The following is a 12,636-nucleotide window of genomic DNA, read 5'->3' on the forward strand; positions in this document are numbered from 1 at the left end:
AAACGAGCAAGTCTTGATATATGAGTGCCGAGTATCATGTGGCACGCATGCACTTCTTGTTAGTGTGTGTGTGCTTGCACGGGTGTGTATGTGTGTGTGTGCGCGCTCGCTTGCACGGAGGTGTGTGTGAAAGTCGTTCTACACAGCAGCCCCCTCCACTTTCTCCTCCTCTCCTCTCTCTGGTCTCAATCACTACAGCTATGATTTTTCAAAGGTAAAGTGCAGGTTAAAAAGTTGTGAAACGAAATTGTCAGAGTTTCCATTATTACTTCTGGAGGGAATTTGCTTTGATATACGAGTATTTTGATATACAAACACACTTCCAGAATGATTTTTTTTCTTACTGATTTATTTTTTCCATTCTACAACAATACTGGGGATTTCTAAACTATGAAATAGCACATATTGCATCAGGTAATTATGTTACAACAACAACAGTCAGTTTTTATTTTAAGACATGGAGGTCATCCTTTCTGAAACATTTCTTACAAGAACAGTAAGGTCAAGAGCATTTGCAAAACCCATCAACCACTACAAAAACTCACCTCTGCTGTAGAGAAGAAGTTCATTTAGAGTTACAAGCCTCAGAAATGACCAATTAACACACGTCACATTATCATATTATATTATATTATATTATATTATATTATATTATATTATATTATATTATATTATATTGCATTGTACCCTCCACAATGATGAAATTTACCACTATGGATAAGTGGAAGTACTTCCTAGCTATATTAACATTATAAATGTTGTTGGTTTTTTGTCTGCCCCAGGCAAGGGGTCACCACAGCGGAATATCCAGTCTGCATTACAACTTGGCACAGGTTTTTTTTCACGCTGAATGCCCTTCCTGACGCAACCCTTTCCATTTTTCCGGGCTTAGGACCGGCACTGCATCCAGTGGCTGAATAAGACTCTTAATTAAATTTTATTTTTTTACTCTGATAGTTTCTTTAGATTCTAAAGAATGCATCAAAAAATAGATGAATAGTTAAAAAACATTATTACACAGTTCTGAACAGAATTTGAGATTAGTATCAGTTAGCACTTTGTGGTATTGGACTGACAGTGGTGGCCAAAAAACAAAAGTAACATTTAATGTTTTATTGTCATTCAAATTTTTTTTTAATAATGACAATTAGAATAATGTATTTCATGCAATAAAATTGCTATACAGCAATCATTAGTATAAATATCTTTATAAAAAAAAAATAATAAAAAAGACGCCTGCAGTACTCTGGTGTCACTTGCTCAATGCATTCCTGCTCAATAGCTCCTGGAAAATTATATTTAGAAATTTGCAAATTAGTTTGCAAATCACTTGAATTAGTGGCAAATTAGTGTTCATTTGTGCTTGGATACCATCAAGTTGGAAAGTTTTCTCAGTACACTAAATCCATGATTGTATTGCCTACTTCACGTCTAAAAAAAATGGCCTCCTGAGGTCAGGCTTGCACAAGGATGTGGCAATAACTCTCAGCTGAGTTCCTTTAACGTGCAAGTAAAGGTCATGAATGATTGTGTGTACAGTTGCCACAAACAGATGTGTGTCTCCTGACAGTTGATGACAACTTATCTCTTTATTTTAAAAGAATCAGGTATTCCAGTCACTAAATGGTCATGGGAACATTAGCAGTGGGATTTGAGCCTCCTCAGCCTGGAACGCCACCCATGTACAGCCTTCTTTAGAACATTTGCTTCATTTGCTTCATGTGCTTTACTGCGGCCAAAAAAAAGTCTCATCGTCTCGTACTGTGTTTGAAGTCTTTAGCAAATGTCAAGGGTTAAGAACAGGTCAAGTTCAACCTTTATTTATCACATATACATTATGTGCACAGTGCAGAGTGAAATGACTTATTTTTTACCCATCCCAGGTTTTGTTAGTAGGCTGTGGTCAGAACACTTTACACCTTCATTCATCACAAGTCTTGGTTTGACTTGAACACCTCTCATCTTATTATGGGATTAGGAACGTTTTCAGTATTGCTGATTCATTTATTTTGATAAAGTTTGTGTTATGTAAGATCCTGTTTCTATTTCCTCTATTTTATTCACACCAATTATAATAAAAATATTTTGAGTTTTTAATATCCAAATATAAACTGTGAAATTAAAGCACAGTGTAAACTCCACTGTATCACCCCGGACTGCATTATGGGCTCTCCAATTCTCCAGCAGTGCTTGACTGGTCCCACTATCTACTGTACAGTATCAGAGATCGAGGAAGACTTGAATCTAGACCTTTCCTGGCACCTCGGTGGTGGAATGAACTTCCTCTAGCTGTCCATAAAGCTGTGCCAAATATCTGTTTCTTACATATTACAGTTAATCCACCCAATAGGTGTAGGTTAGTAACCTAGTAATCAGTGTAAGGATCTGTCCAATGATGAAATCTTCAAAGTACTTTTGTAACTTCCTCTGGATAAGTGCGTCTGCCAAATTCCTAAATGTAAATGTAAGAGGATGTTTTTACTAATAGCAACTTTCAAAGCACTTCTACTGGTTATAATTCTGCTCTGGAAAAGTGATGAGTTTGTTGGAGATTTAAAGAACCAAGCTACATTAACCACATTGTCTGTAATTTTAATGTTCTTAGGTACTGTGTATTTAATTCACAGGTGTACTGGCATTCATCAAATAAAAAAAAAACGGGATAACGCGCTATAATAATGCGCTAACATAGGAAAATAGTCTGGCATTTAGATGTAGGTCTCTTAAAATTGTAGCTTATAAATATTAATGTATTAATGTTCTAACACCTTGTTTCAATAATTGTGAATAAAATTTGAAACGTCACAGCTCCAGGGTCATGGTACTGATCCTGAGCTCAGATTAAAACCTGTGTGAAGACTCTCATGCCCCCAAAGTTTAAGTGTGGGTTTCCTCTGTGTTCTTTGGTTTCCTCCCACCTCTAATAATTTATGAAAAGTCCTCATTTTGTATGTCCTACATGAATACATTTTTAATTTCATTAAACGTAATGACCAAGAAGTCTCTCTCTCTCTCTCTCTCTCTCTCTCTCTCACACACACACACACACACACGTGCACATGCAGGCAAGCACACAAATGTTCATGCATGCATACGCATACACACACACACACACACACACACACACAGTGGTGTTGTTTAAGGGAACAGGAAGTTTATGACATTCAACAATAACGGAACCAGAGGAGAGGACGTGAAACACTAAAATTATTTCAACATTGGAAATAATTTGCCATGAGCTGCCTTTTTATTTTCATTCTTTTTTCTTCAAGTAAGTAGATTTTTTTTGGATTCATCAATCATATTTAAAATTTCATCAAAATACTGTATTGTCAGTAAAGTACAGAATGTGTGCCAACTGTCAGTAATTTGTTATCAGTAGCAGAAATAAGAAAAAAATTTCTGTGAATTAAGTAACCATAGCATTTCTTTAATTCTCTGTGCAGGTGTTGCCAGTCAGGCACAGAAGCATTTTAACGTTAAAACTGGAGCATCTGTCACTATCCCATGTGGTTATGATAAGACATATATACAACATAAGAAATACTGGTGCTCTGGGAAATACTTTAAATACTGCTCAATTCAGGCGTATACCAGTCAAACAACAGGGAAAGTGACAGTGACTGATAACCCAACGCAGAGTCTCTTTACTGTGACTATGAATAACCTCCAGACAGGAGACACTGGATGGTACTGGTGTGCTGTAGAGATAGGTGGAAGAGGACAGCGAGATGTTAAACAATACCTTTATATCACAGTAAAAGAAGGTATGTACTGAATAAAGTTACAAACTACAAGTACTGATCAGTGTCTTTAGGACTGCTTTAATTGACTCTATATTCGTGCTCAGATCCTGATCTGTCCGTGAAGCAGAGCAGAGTGAGAGGTGAGGAAGGAGGCAGCATCACAGTCCAGTGTCTCTACAGCGCTGCATATCAGAATACACAGAAGCAGTGGTGCAGGTTCAAAGACAAGAACTGTAACACATTTCAGAGGTCTGAAACATCCCAGAATTCAGCAGTGCAGCTCGGTGATGATGGGAGAGGATCCTTCAGTGTGGAGATGAGAGGACTGAAGAAGAGTGATGCTGGCTGGTACTGGTGCAGTGTAGGAGATCTACAGTTTCCTGTTCACATCAGTGTCGGTGATGATGACTATTCAGGTATTATCATCATGCATGAGTCGCAGAACTGTTGAAAATGCTGTCTGGTTTTGTATATTAAAGTAAAGGGAAAAATATATATGTATATTATACAGTATATATACACACACACACGGAGTCAGACAAAAAATGTGTACACACTACATGAATAGAAAAACTTGTATGACTATTGTATAAATATACAACATTTACTGCAATATGTTTTATATAGCCTATATATATACTGGATTACTGTTTATATATAGTGTATTCAGGATACAGCGTTATAGTTTCCTGAAGTGTGTATAAATTCCTTTGGCCGTGTGTGTATATATTTATATAATATTTATTATTTATTATATTTACCACACATACTGGTACATCTGTATAAATTAGAATATCATCAAAAAATTATTTATTTCAGTAATTCAATTCCAAAAGGGAAACCTATATTATATAGATTTATTACACACAGACTGAGATATTTCAAATGTTTATCACCTTTGTTTTTGATGATTACAGCATCGCTTAAGCTAATAAAACCCCCAAGACCCAGTATCTCAGAAAATTTTTATATTACCCAAGACCAAAAAATATTTATAATTGTTTAACACAGAAAATGATGAACTACTGAAAGTATAAACATGTACAGCACTTAATACTTTGTTCAGTGCTCCCTTTGCATAAATTACTGAAGCAATGCAGCGTTGCATGGAGGCGATTGGTTAGTGGTACTGCTGAGGTGTTATAGAAGGCCAGGTTGCTCTGATAGCAGCCTTCATACAACCCGATAGTCCAAGCACAGGGATACCATGGTCCCTAAACCAGGTATTAGTCCTTTTGACATTGTGGGCAGGTACCAAGTCCTGCTAGAAAATCAAGTCAGAATCTCCATGAAGCTGGTCAGCAGAGGGAAGCATGAAGTGCTCTAAAACCTTCTGGTAGACAGCTGCGCTGACCTTGGACCTTGAAGCCCCAGCAGATGACACGGCTCCCCAAACCACCACTGACTGTGCAAACTTTACACTGAACCTCGGGCAACTTGGATTCTGTGTCTCGCCTCTATTCCTTCAGAATCTCGGACCTTATTTCCAAATGAAATGCAAAATTTATCCAGTCAACAATCCAGTCATTTTTGTTCTTACCCTAGCCTCTGACTTTGGCTCTGGTTCAAGGAATGCTTGACACAAGGAATGCGACAGTCGAAGCCCTCGATCCATCTGTCCTCTAAACATCTGTGTGTGGTGGCTCTTAAAGCACTGACTCCAGCTGCTGTCCACTCCTTGTGATTCGCCACCAAATTCTTAAATATTCGTCGTTTCACAATCCTCTTAAGGCTGTGGTTATCCCTGGTGCCTGTGCACCTTTTTCTCCCACATTTTTTTTTCTTTTATTCAACTTTTAATTAATGTGCTTGGATACAGCACTCTGGGAACAGCCAGCCTACTGAACCAAACTGAGAGACCATTTCAAAGCTCAGACATTTGCAGGTGTTTTGAATTAATTAGCTGTTAATTAGAGTGCAAAACCTTGAGTCTTCAATATATAGGCCTACCTTTTTCACAATATACAATTTTTCTAATATACAGTACTGAATTTTGGGTTTCCATTAGTCGTAAGCGAAATTAATGTATCAGTCTGTGTTAAGATGCACCTGTATTTGAGATGCCTCCAAATCCAAATTACAGGGTCTTTACAGACTTCTAATTTATTTATTTTTTTACTTTGATAGATTATCTAGAGTCCACAGAATACATGTGAGTACAAAAATATTATTACACAGTTCTGAACAGAATATAAGATTAGTATCAGTTACCACTTTGTGGTTTTGGACCGATTAGTATCAGTTAGGACTTTGTGGTTTTGAATAGACAGTGTTGGCCAAAAGGCAAAAGTAACATTAAATGTTTTATTGTCATCATCAAAATAATAATCTGAAAAAAATTGAAATTTATACATATAAAACTGCTATATATATAAAATGTTCTTTATATAAAGTCCTTTATTCTTCAAAACCTGCTGGATCTGCAATAAAGTCGAAAATAATTCTGCAGGAATTGTTAAGAATTCTTAGAACTTAGAGTTCATTCTCAATTTCCCCTAAAAGAAAATCAATTTACAGTTAAATACTGTAAAGTTATACAAGTGTACAAGAATAGATTTTAGCAGTTCAGATTAAAATGTACAGTATAAAATGTGACACTTCACAATGTGCTCTTATATATCCTGGTGTGTTTTATGTTTCAGGAACCCAGTGACATTCTGCATTGCAGACAGTACAAGGACATGATCCTGATGACATTGAGAATTTATAAAACTGGAACATAAATTTGCATTTATAGTCTGGGAAAAACATTCAACTGCAATAGAATTTATTTATTTGGACTATTTGCAGTAAATACACTTATAGTAACTTGTGTTTTATGAAAATACATTTTTCAAATAGAGTTCTCAAACCATAAAATTGTGTGTTCTTATTGTCTTGAGTTTAAGACGATCGATGGGTAAGAGCGTCTGCCAAATGCCTAAATGTGAGTGTATTGTAATAAATAGTTATTACAATACACTCACATTTAGGCATTTGGCAGACGCTCTTACCCAGAGCAACTTACAGAAAGTGCTTTGAAGTTTCCATCACTGGATAGATACTTACACTGGATTACTAGGTTACCAAATAAGTGCCATCAATCAAACACATTTGGGAAGTTTTTTTTTTGGGGGGGGGATTAGTCCAAGTATTGAAGAAACAGATTTCTCTTGAGTTGTCATTTAAAGATTGTCAAAAACTCCGCTTTACAGACATCTAGAGGAAGTTCATTTCAACACCTAGGTGCCAGAACAGAAAAGAGTCTGGATGAATGTCTACCTTAATCCCTGAGAGATGGTGAAATTCAAATTCCAAATTCAAATTTTTATTTGTCACATACACAGTCATACACAGTACGAAATGTAGTGAAATGCTTACACGACCGCCAGTGACCTTAAAAAGAGAATTAAAACTTATAGGTAATAAATATCAATAGACGAGATATGATAAAAAATTTAAATTTAAATAAAAATTTAACTAGAAAAAAAATAGAACATGAAAATAGAAATATATTGTATGCATAGAACTATAATTTTGTGCAAGTATGCATAGAAAAAGTGACTCTGTGCAATAGTTATTAAAGTGACTTTGTGTAATGGTCCAGAATGTAAACGTGAACATGTAGTGTAGATGTGATGTGCGTGGAGTTGTCCATATTGTCCATTGATGTATAAAGATTGATTGGTTGATTTTGAGAATTGTGAAAATATTGTGTTAGTTATGCCTAGTGGTGTGGTTGAGAGACCTTATCGCCTGCGGGAAGAAGCTCCTCCTCAGTCTCTCTGTGTTGGCCCTCAGGGAGCGGAATCGCTTCCCAGACCGCAACAGAGTAAACAGTCCATTGTTGGGATGGCTGAGGTCCTTCACGACCTTCCTGGCCTTGGTCCAGCACCGCTTGGTGTAGATTGAGTGCAGGTCAGGGAGCTCGATGCGGATGATGCGCTCAGCTGATCGCACCACCCTCTGTAGAGCTCGTCTGTCCTGCATGGTGCTGTTCCCGAACCAGGTCGTGATGTTTCCCGTCAGGATGCTCTCTATGGTGCAGGAGTAGAAATTCCTGAGCACCTTGGAGGGCAGTCTAAAGTCTCTCAAGCGTCTGAGGTGGTACAGACGCTGCCGGGCCTTTTTTACCACGGTGTTGATGTGACAGGACCATGTCAGGTCCTGCGTGATGTGAACACCGAGGTATCTGAAGCTGTCCACTCTCTCCACTGGGCTCCTGTTGATGACGGGGGTCTGGTAGTTCCTCTCCTGCTTTGTACTGAAGTCCACTATCAGCTCCTTTGTCTTGCTGACGTTCAGGAGGAGATTGTTTCTCTGGCACCAGTTCTCCAGATTTCCAACCTCCTCCAGGTAGGCCGTCTCATCGTTGTTGGTGATCAGGCCCACCACGACAGTGTCGTCAGCAAACTTGATGACGGTGGTGGAGTTGGTAGTGGCCACGCAGTCAGAGGTGTAAAGAGAGTACAGCAGGGGGCTCAGAACACAACCCTGGGGGGCTCCAGTACTGAGAGTGATGGAGGCTGAGACATGGCCGCCCATCCTTACTGCCTGTGGTCTGCCAGTCAGAAAATTGGAGATCCACTGACACATGGATGAGCTGAGTCCCAGGTGCTCCAGCTTGGTGGTGAGTGTGGAGGGAATTATGGTATTAAATGCCGAGCTGTAGTCGATGAAGAGCATTTTCACATAATTCCCCCTCCGAGTGTCCAGGTGAGTGAGAGATGTGTGGAGGAGATGTGAGATTGCATCGTCCGTGGAACGGTTTGGACGGTATGCAAACTGTAGTGGGTCCAGTGTGTCTGGTAGTGAAGAAATGATGAAGTCTCTGACCAGGCGTTCAAAGCACTTCATCACTACTGAAGTGAGGGCTACAGGGCGATAATCATTGAGGGAAGCAGGATGAGGTTTCTTTGGGACTGGAACAATAATGGACTCTTTGAAGCATGTGGGGATCACCGACTGAGATAAAGAGATGTTGAATATCTCAGTGAACACAGGTGCTAGCTGGTCTGCGCAGGCTCTGAGGATACGGCCTGAGATGCCGTCTGGTCCTGCTGCTTTCCTGGTGTTCACTCTCTTGAAGGCTCTCCTCACGTCATGCTCGGTGATGATGAACGCGCTTCCGGTGCTGGCAGTGACTTCCTGTCTGCAGCCATTAGCGCCGCTAGCATTAGCATCGCTAGCATTAGCATCGCTAGCGTCTTTAGCTGCAGCCTCGAAGCGAGCATAGAAAGTGTTCAGCTCATCTGCCAGAGACACGTCTGCGTTTATCATACCGGATGTTGGTGCTTTATAATCCGTTATTGTCCTTAATCCCTGCCACAGGCTCCTAGAGTCACTCTGTTGGAGCTGTGACTCTAGTTTCCTCCCGTAGCGCTGCTTCGCCTCTTTCACCGCCTTCCGGACGCTGTATGACGCAGCCTTGTACGGTTCCATGTCCCCCGACGCGAGTCCCGTGTTGTAGGCAGCGGTGCGAGATCTCAGAGCGTCGCGGATGGTTTTATCCACCCACGGCTTCTGGTTGGGAAACGTTTTAATAGTCTTTTTCTCCACGGTATCATCCGCTAGTTTCCCGATGAATCCCACAACCGCTTCCGTAAACACGCTGACGTCACCATCGGAGCTGTTTCTGAACATGTCCCAGTCTGCGTCATCGAGTGCGTCCTGTAACGCGGCCACCGATTGGTCCGTCCAGCGCGCGACCTCCCTCTGAACCGGAACTTCCTGTTTCAGCCTTTGTTTGTATTTTGGCATGAGGAAGATGGCGGCGTGGTCGGATTTGCCAAACGGAGGGCGAGATTGTGCCTTGTAGCCGTCCTTGACCGTAGTGTAACAATGATCCAGTGTCCTTTCGCCCCTGGTGGGGCAGGTGATATGCTGATAAAAGTTTGGCGCTGCGCGTTTGAGGTTGGCACTATTAAAGTCCCCCGCCACAATAAGCGCAGCGTCCCGGTGTTGTGTTTGTTGTTGTGTGAGTGCCTCATGCAGCTCGCATAAGGCAGTGTCCGTGTCCGCTTGTGGTGGAATATAAACGGCGCTGATTATGACCGATGTGAACTCCCGAGGAAGGTAAAAAGGACGACACATGATGGACAGTAGTTCCAGGTTTGGTGTGCAGGAGCGTGTGAGAGGAACAACGCTCGCGCTGTTGCACCAGCTGCTGTTCACCATTAAACACACACCGCCTCCCCTTGACTTCCCCGAGTCTCGCGTCCTGTCCATGCGGTGAACCGAGAAGAACTCGGCCGGCTGGATGGCGTGGTCCGGCACCGCTGGGTTCAGCCATGTCTCGGTGAAGCAGAGGAGATTGCAGTCCCGAATGTCTCTCTGGAACTTTATCCTGGCCCTGAGGTCATCGAGCTTGTTCTCCAGTGACTGGACGTTGGCGAGCAGGATGCTAGGCAGAGGTGTGCGGTGTGCACGGGCTCTCAGCCTGTTCCTGACGCCGGCTCGTTTCCCTCGGGGCCGCCGCTTTGCGTCGCGTCCTTTGTTGTCCCTCAGGATCTCACTCGGCCAGCTCGGATCCGGAGTTAAAAACGTCGAATTGTGAGTACATTGTATACCAATAGAAACAAGAGTGTCTCTATCATAACTAATGTACTCCATGGTGGTAATTTGACTGGTTTTAAGACGGTAAAAACTAACTTAAATAACAAAAACAAAGAAAATCTGGTCGGAGCAGTCGTGACGGCAGCCGACCTCACCGGCGCCATCTTGGAATCTTGGAAACAAGGTGAGCAGTGCTGGAGGATTAGAGGGAACATGGTGCAGTGCGTGGTGTGTTTAGAGCAGAGAGGTAAGTGGGTGCTGGGCCCTTTTTAGCTTTGTAGGCGAGCATCAGGGTTTTAAATTTGATGTGCAGCTACAGGAAGCCAGTACAGGTAGCGGAGAAGTGAGGTGGTGTGGAAGAACTTGGAAAGGTTGAAAACGAGACATGCCGCTGAATTCTGAATCAGAATTGCAGAGGACGAATGGTGGACAGAGGCTGACCTGCCAGGAGTGAGTTGTAGTAGTCTTAAAATAACAAGGCACTGAACAAGCACCTGAATAGCCTGTAAAGAAAGAGATGGGTGGATTCTTCTGATGTTGTAAACAAGAAATCGACAAGAGTAAGGTTAGCGATGTGTGGGAAAAATGACAGATGATTGTCCACAGATACCCCAAGATTTCGGGTAGTGGCTGAAGGAGTGATCTGATTGTTGTCCAGGGATAGCACAAGGTCTTGACCGGGGGATAAATCACCAGGGATGAATAGCAGATTGTTTTTACCCAGATTAAGCTTCAGCTGATGAGCCGCCATCCAGAATGAGATGTCTGCCACACATGCTAAGATCCGGCTGGAAACCCGAATGCAAAATCACTCACTGGATGAAAATTCATGCGATTATATGACCTTACCAAGAGACAGGTATAGAGGGAAAACAGAAGAGGACCAAGTTCTGAGCCCTGTGGGACACCAGTAGAGAGTCTGCATGGGGCAGATGTGGATCTCCTCCATGTCACCTCATATGACCTATTTTCTAGGTAAGAAGTAAATAATTGCCACGCTGTTCCACACATTCCAAGGATTGTAAGAAAAGACAATAAAATCTTGTTTATTCAAATGCAGCTGGCAGGTCCAGGACAGACAATAGTTTAGTTGATCTAGCACCTTGGAGTTTCTCAGTGACTCACAGAAGAGCAGTCTCTGTGGAATGTGCCACTTTGAATCCAGATTGGTTGGGATCATTAAGGTTGTTCTGTGAGAGATAAAGAGACATTTGGTTATTAACAGTCCTTTTAGGAATTTTGGAAATAAAAGAGATAAGCGATACCAGGCGATAGTTGCTGACTTCTGCTGGATACAGGCATGGTTTCTTAACGATGGGAGTAACCCTTGCCCTTTTAAAAGCAGCAGGAAAATGACCAGATTATATGGAATAGTTGATGATGGTTGTGGTGAAGGAAAGGAGGTCTCGTAAGATGGCCTGGAGCATTGTGGAATGGATTGGGTCTAATGAACAGGTAATGGGGTTGGATGACGATATGATCTGCTGAATCTCATCAGATGGCAGGTTGGAAAAATCTGATAAAGGAGGGGAGGGAAGTCCTGGAGTTGGGTTGGGAGCAAAGGACTGGCGGATTGCTGCAATTTTCCCATCATAGAATGTGGCAAAGTCATCAGCAGTCAGAAAGGATGGGGCAGGAGGAGCCGGTGGGTTGAATAGTATGGAGAAGATATTGTGGAATTTGCCAAAATCATGTACTGTGGCTCTCAGCTTTTTTTTCCTGTTGAAGGCAGTTTTGGCAGAAGTCACGTCACATGAGAATTTGTAGAAAGGTGTCCTGTAAGCGACAAAATCTGCATCAAGCTGTGATCTTTTCTCTGCAGTTCTGCACAATATAATTATGGCAATTCTTTTTAGTATCTGTACATTAAAGCTTTAGATACAGTAAAATTTGCCAATTCTGTTAATATTTCAGCAGAGTACAATTAATCCCCGACTTACCAACATCCAAGGTACAAAATTCTGCTGATTAATTATCAGTCAAACGGACCACAGTTCTACTTCTGGTTCGATCACAGAAAGTAATCTGGGAATGCAGAAGAAATAAGTCGGCCTCATTGGTGTCGGTGAATCAGTCCAGAAGCACGATGATTGATAGAAAATGGCTGTCTGGTAAAGCTGTTCTGATGGTAAATAATGATAATTTCAGAAAATCCTCAACACAAGAGAGTTCACAGTCCCATACGTATAGGGGAAAACATTTCTTAGACAAAATAGGATTCTCCTCGAGATTTAAAGGTGCAGAGACAACACTGTAACATTTCACGAGATTCATTTCCTTAGGCCCAATTAAATTTTTTGGCCACATGATGGCAGTGTGGGGGAAGGGGACAAATTCAATTCAAGGTGGATTGGTA

General features: G+C 41.4%; 1 protein-coding gene across 1 annotated transcript; it reads left to right on the forward strand.

Moving 5' to 3' along the window:
• Positions 1 to 3,139: 3,139 nt before the first annotated feature.
• LOC128512939 (polymeric immunoglobulin receptor-like) lies at positions 3,140 to 6,523 on the forward strand. The gene is made up of 5 exons (XM_053486482.1): positions 3,140 to 3,271; positions 3,447 to 3,767; positions 3,851 to 4,162; positions 5,874 to 5,898; positions 6,389 to 6,523. Exons 1-5 carry the CDS (start codon positions 3,235 to 3,237, stop codon positions 6,429 to 6,431), a joined length of 738 nt encoding a protein of 245 aa, XP_053342457.1. The 5' UTR covers positions 3,140 to 3,234; the 3' UTR covers positions 6,432 to 6,523.
• Positions 6,524 to 12,636: the final 6,113 nt, after the last annotated feature.

Source organism: Clarias gariepinus, chromosome 25, assembly GCF_024256425.1.
Source record: "Clarias gariepinus isolate MV-2021 ecotype Netherlands chromosome 25, CGAR_prim_01v2, whole genome shotgun sequence".
Lineage (NCBI taxonomy): Eukaryota > Metazoa > Chordata > Actinopteri > Siluriformes > Clariidae > Clarias > Clarias gariepinus.

Coding starts and splice junctions, on each gene's coding strand:
- LOC128512939 (XM_053486482.1), top strand. CDS start 3,235: ATGAGCTGCCTTTTTATTTTCATTCTTTTTTCTTCAA. Junction 3,272..3,446: donor TTTCATTCTTTTTTCTTCAA/GTAAGTAGATTT, acceptor TTCTCTGTGCAG/GTGTTGCCAGTCAGGCACAG. Junction 3,768..3,850: donor TTATATCACAGTAAAAGAAG/GTATGTACTGAA, acceptor ATTCGTGCTCAG/ATCCTGATCTGTCCGTGAAG.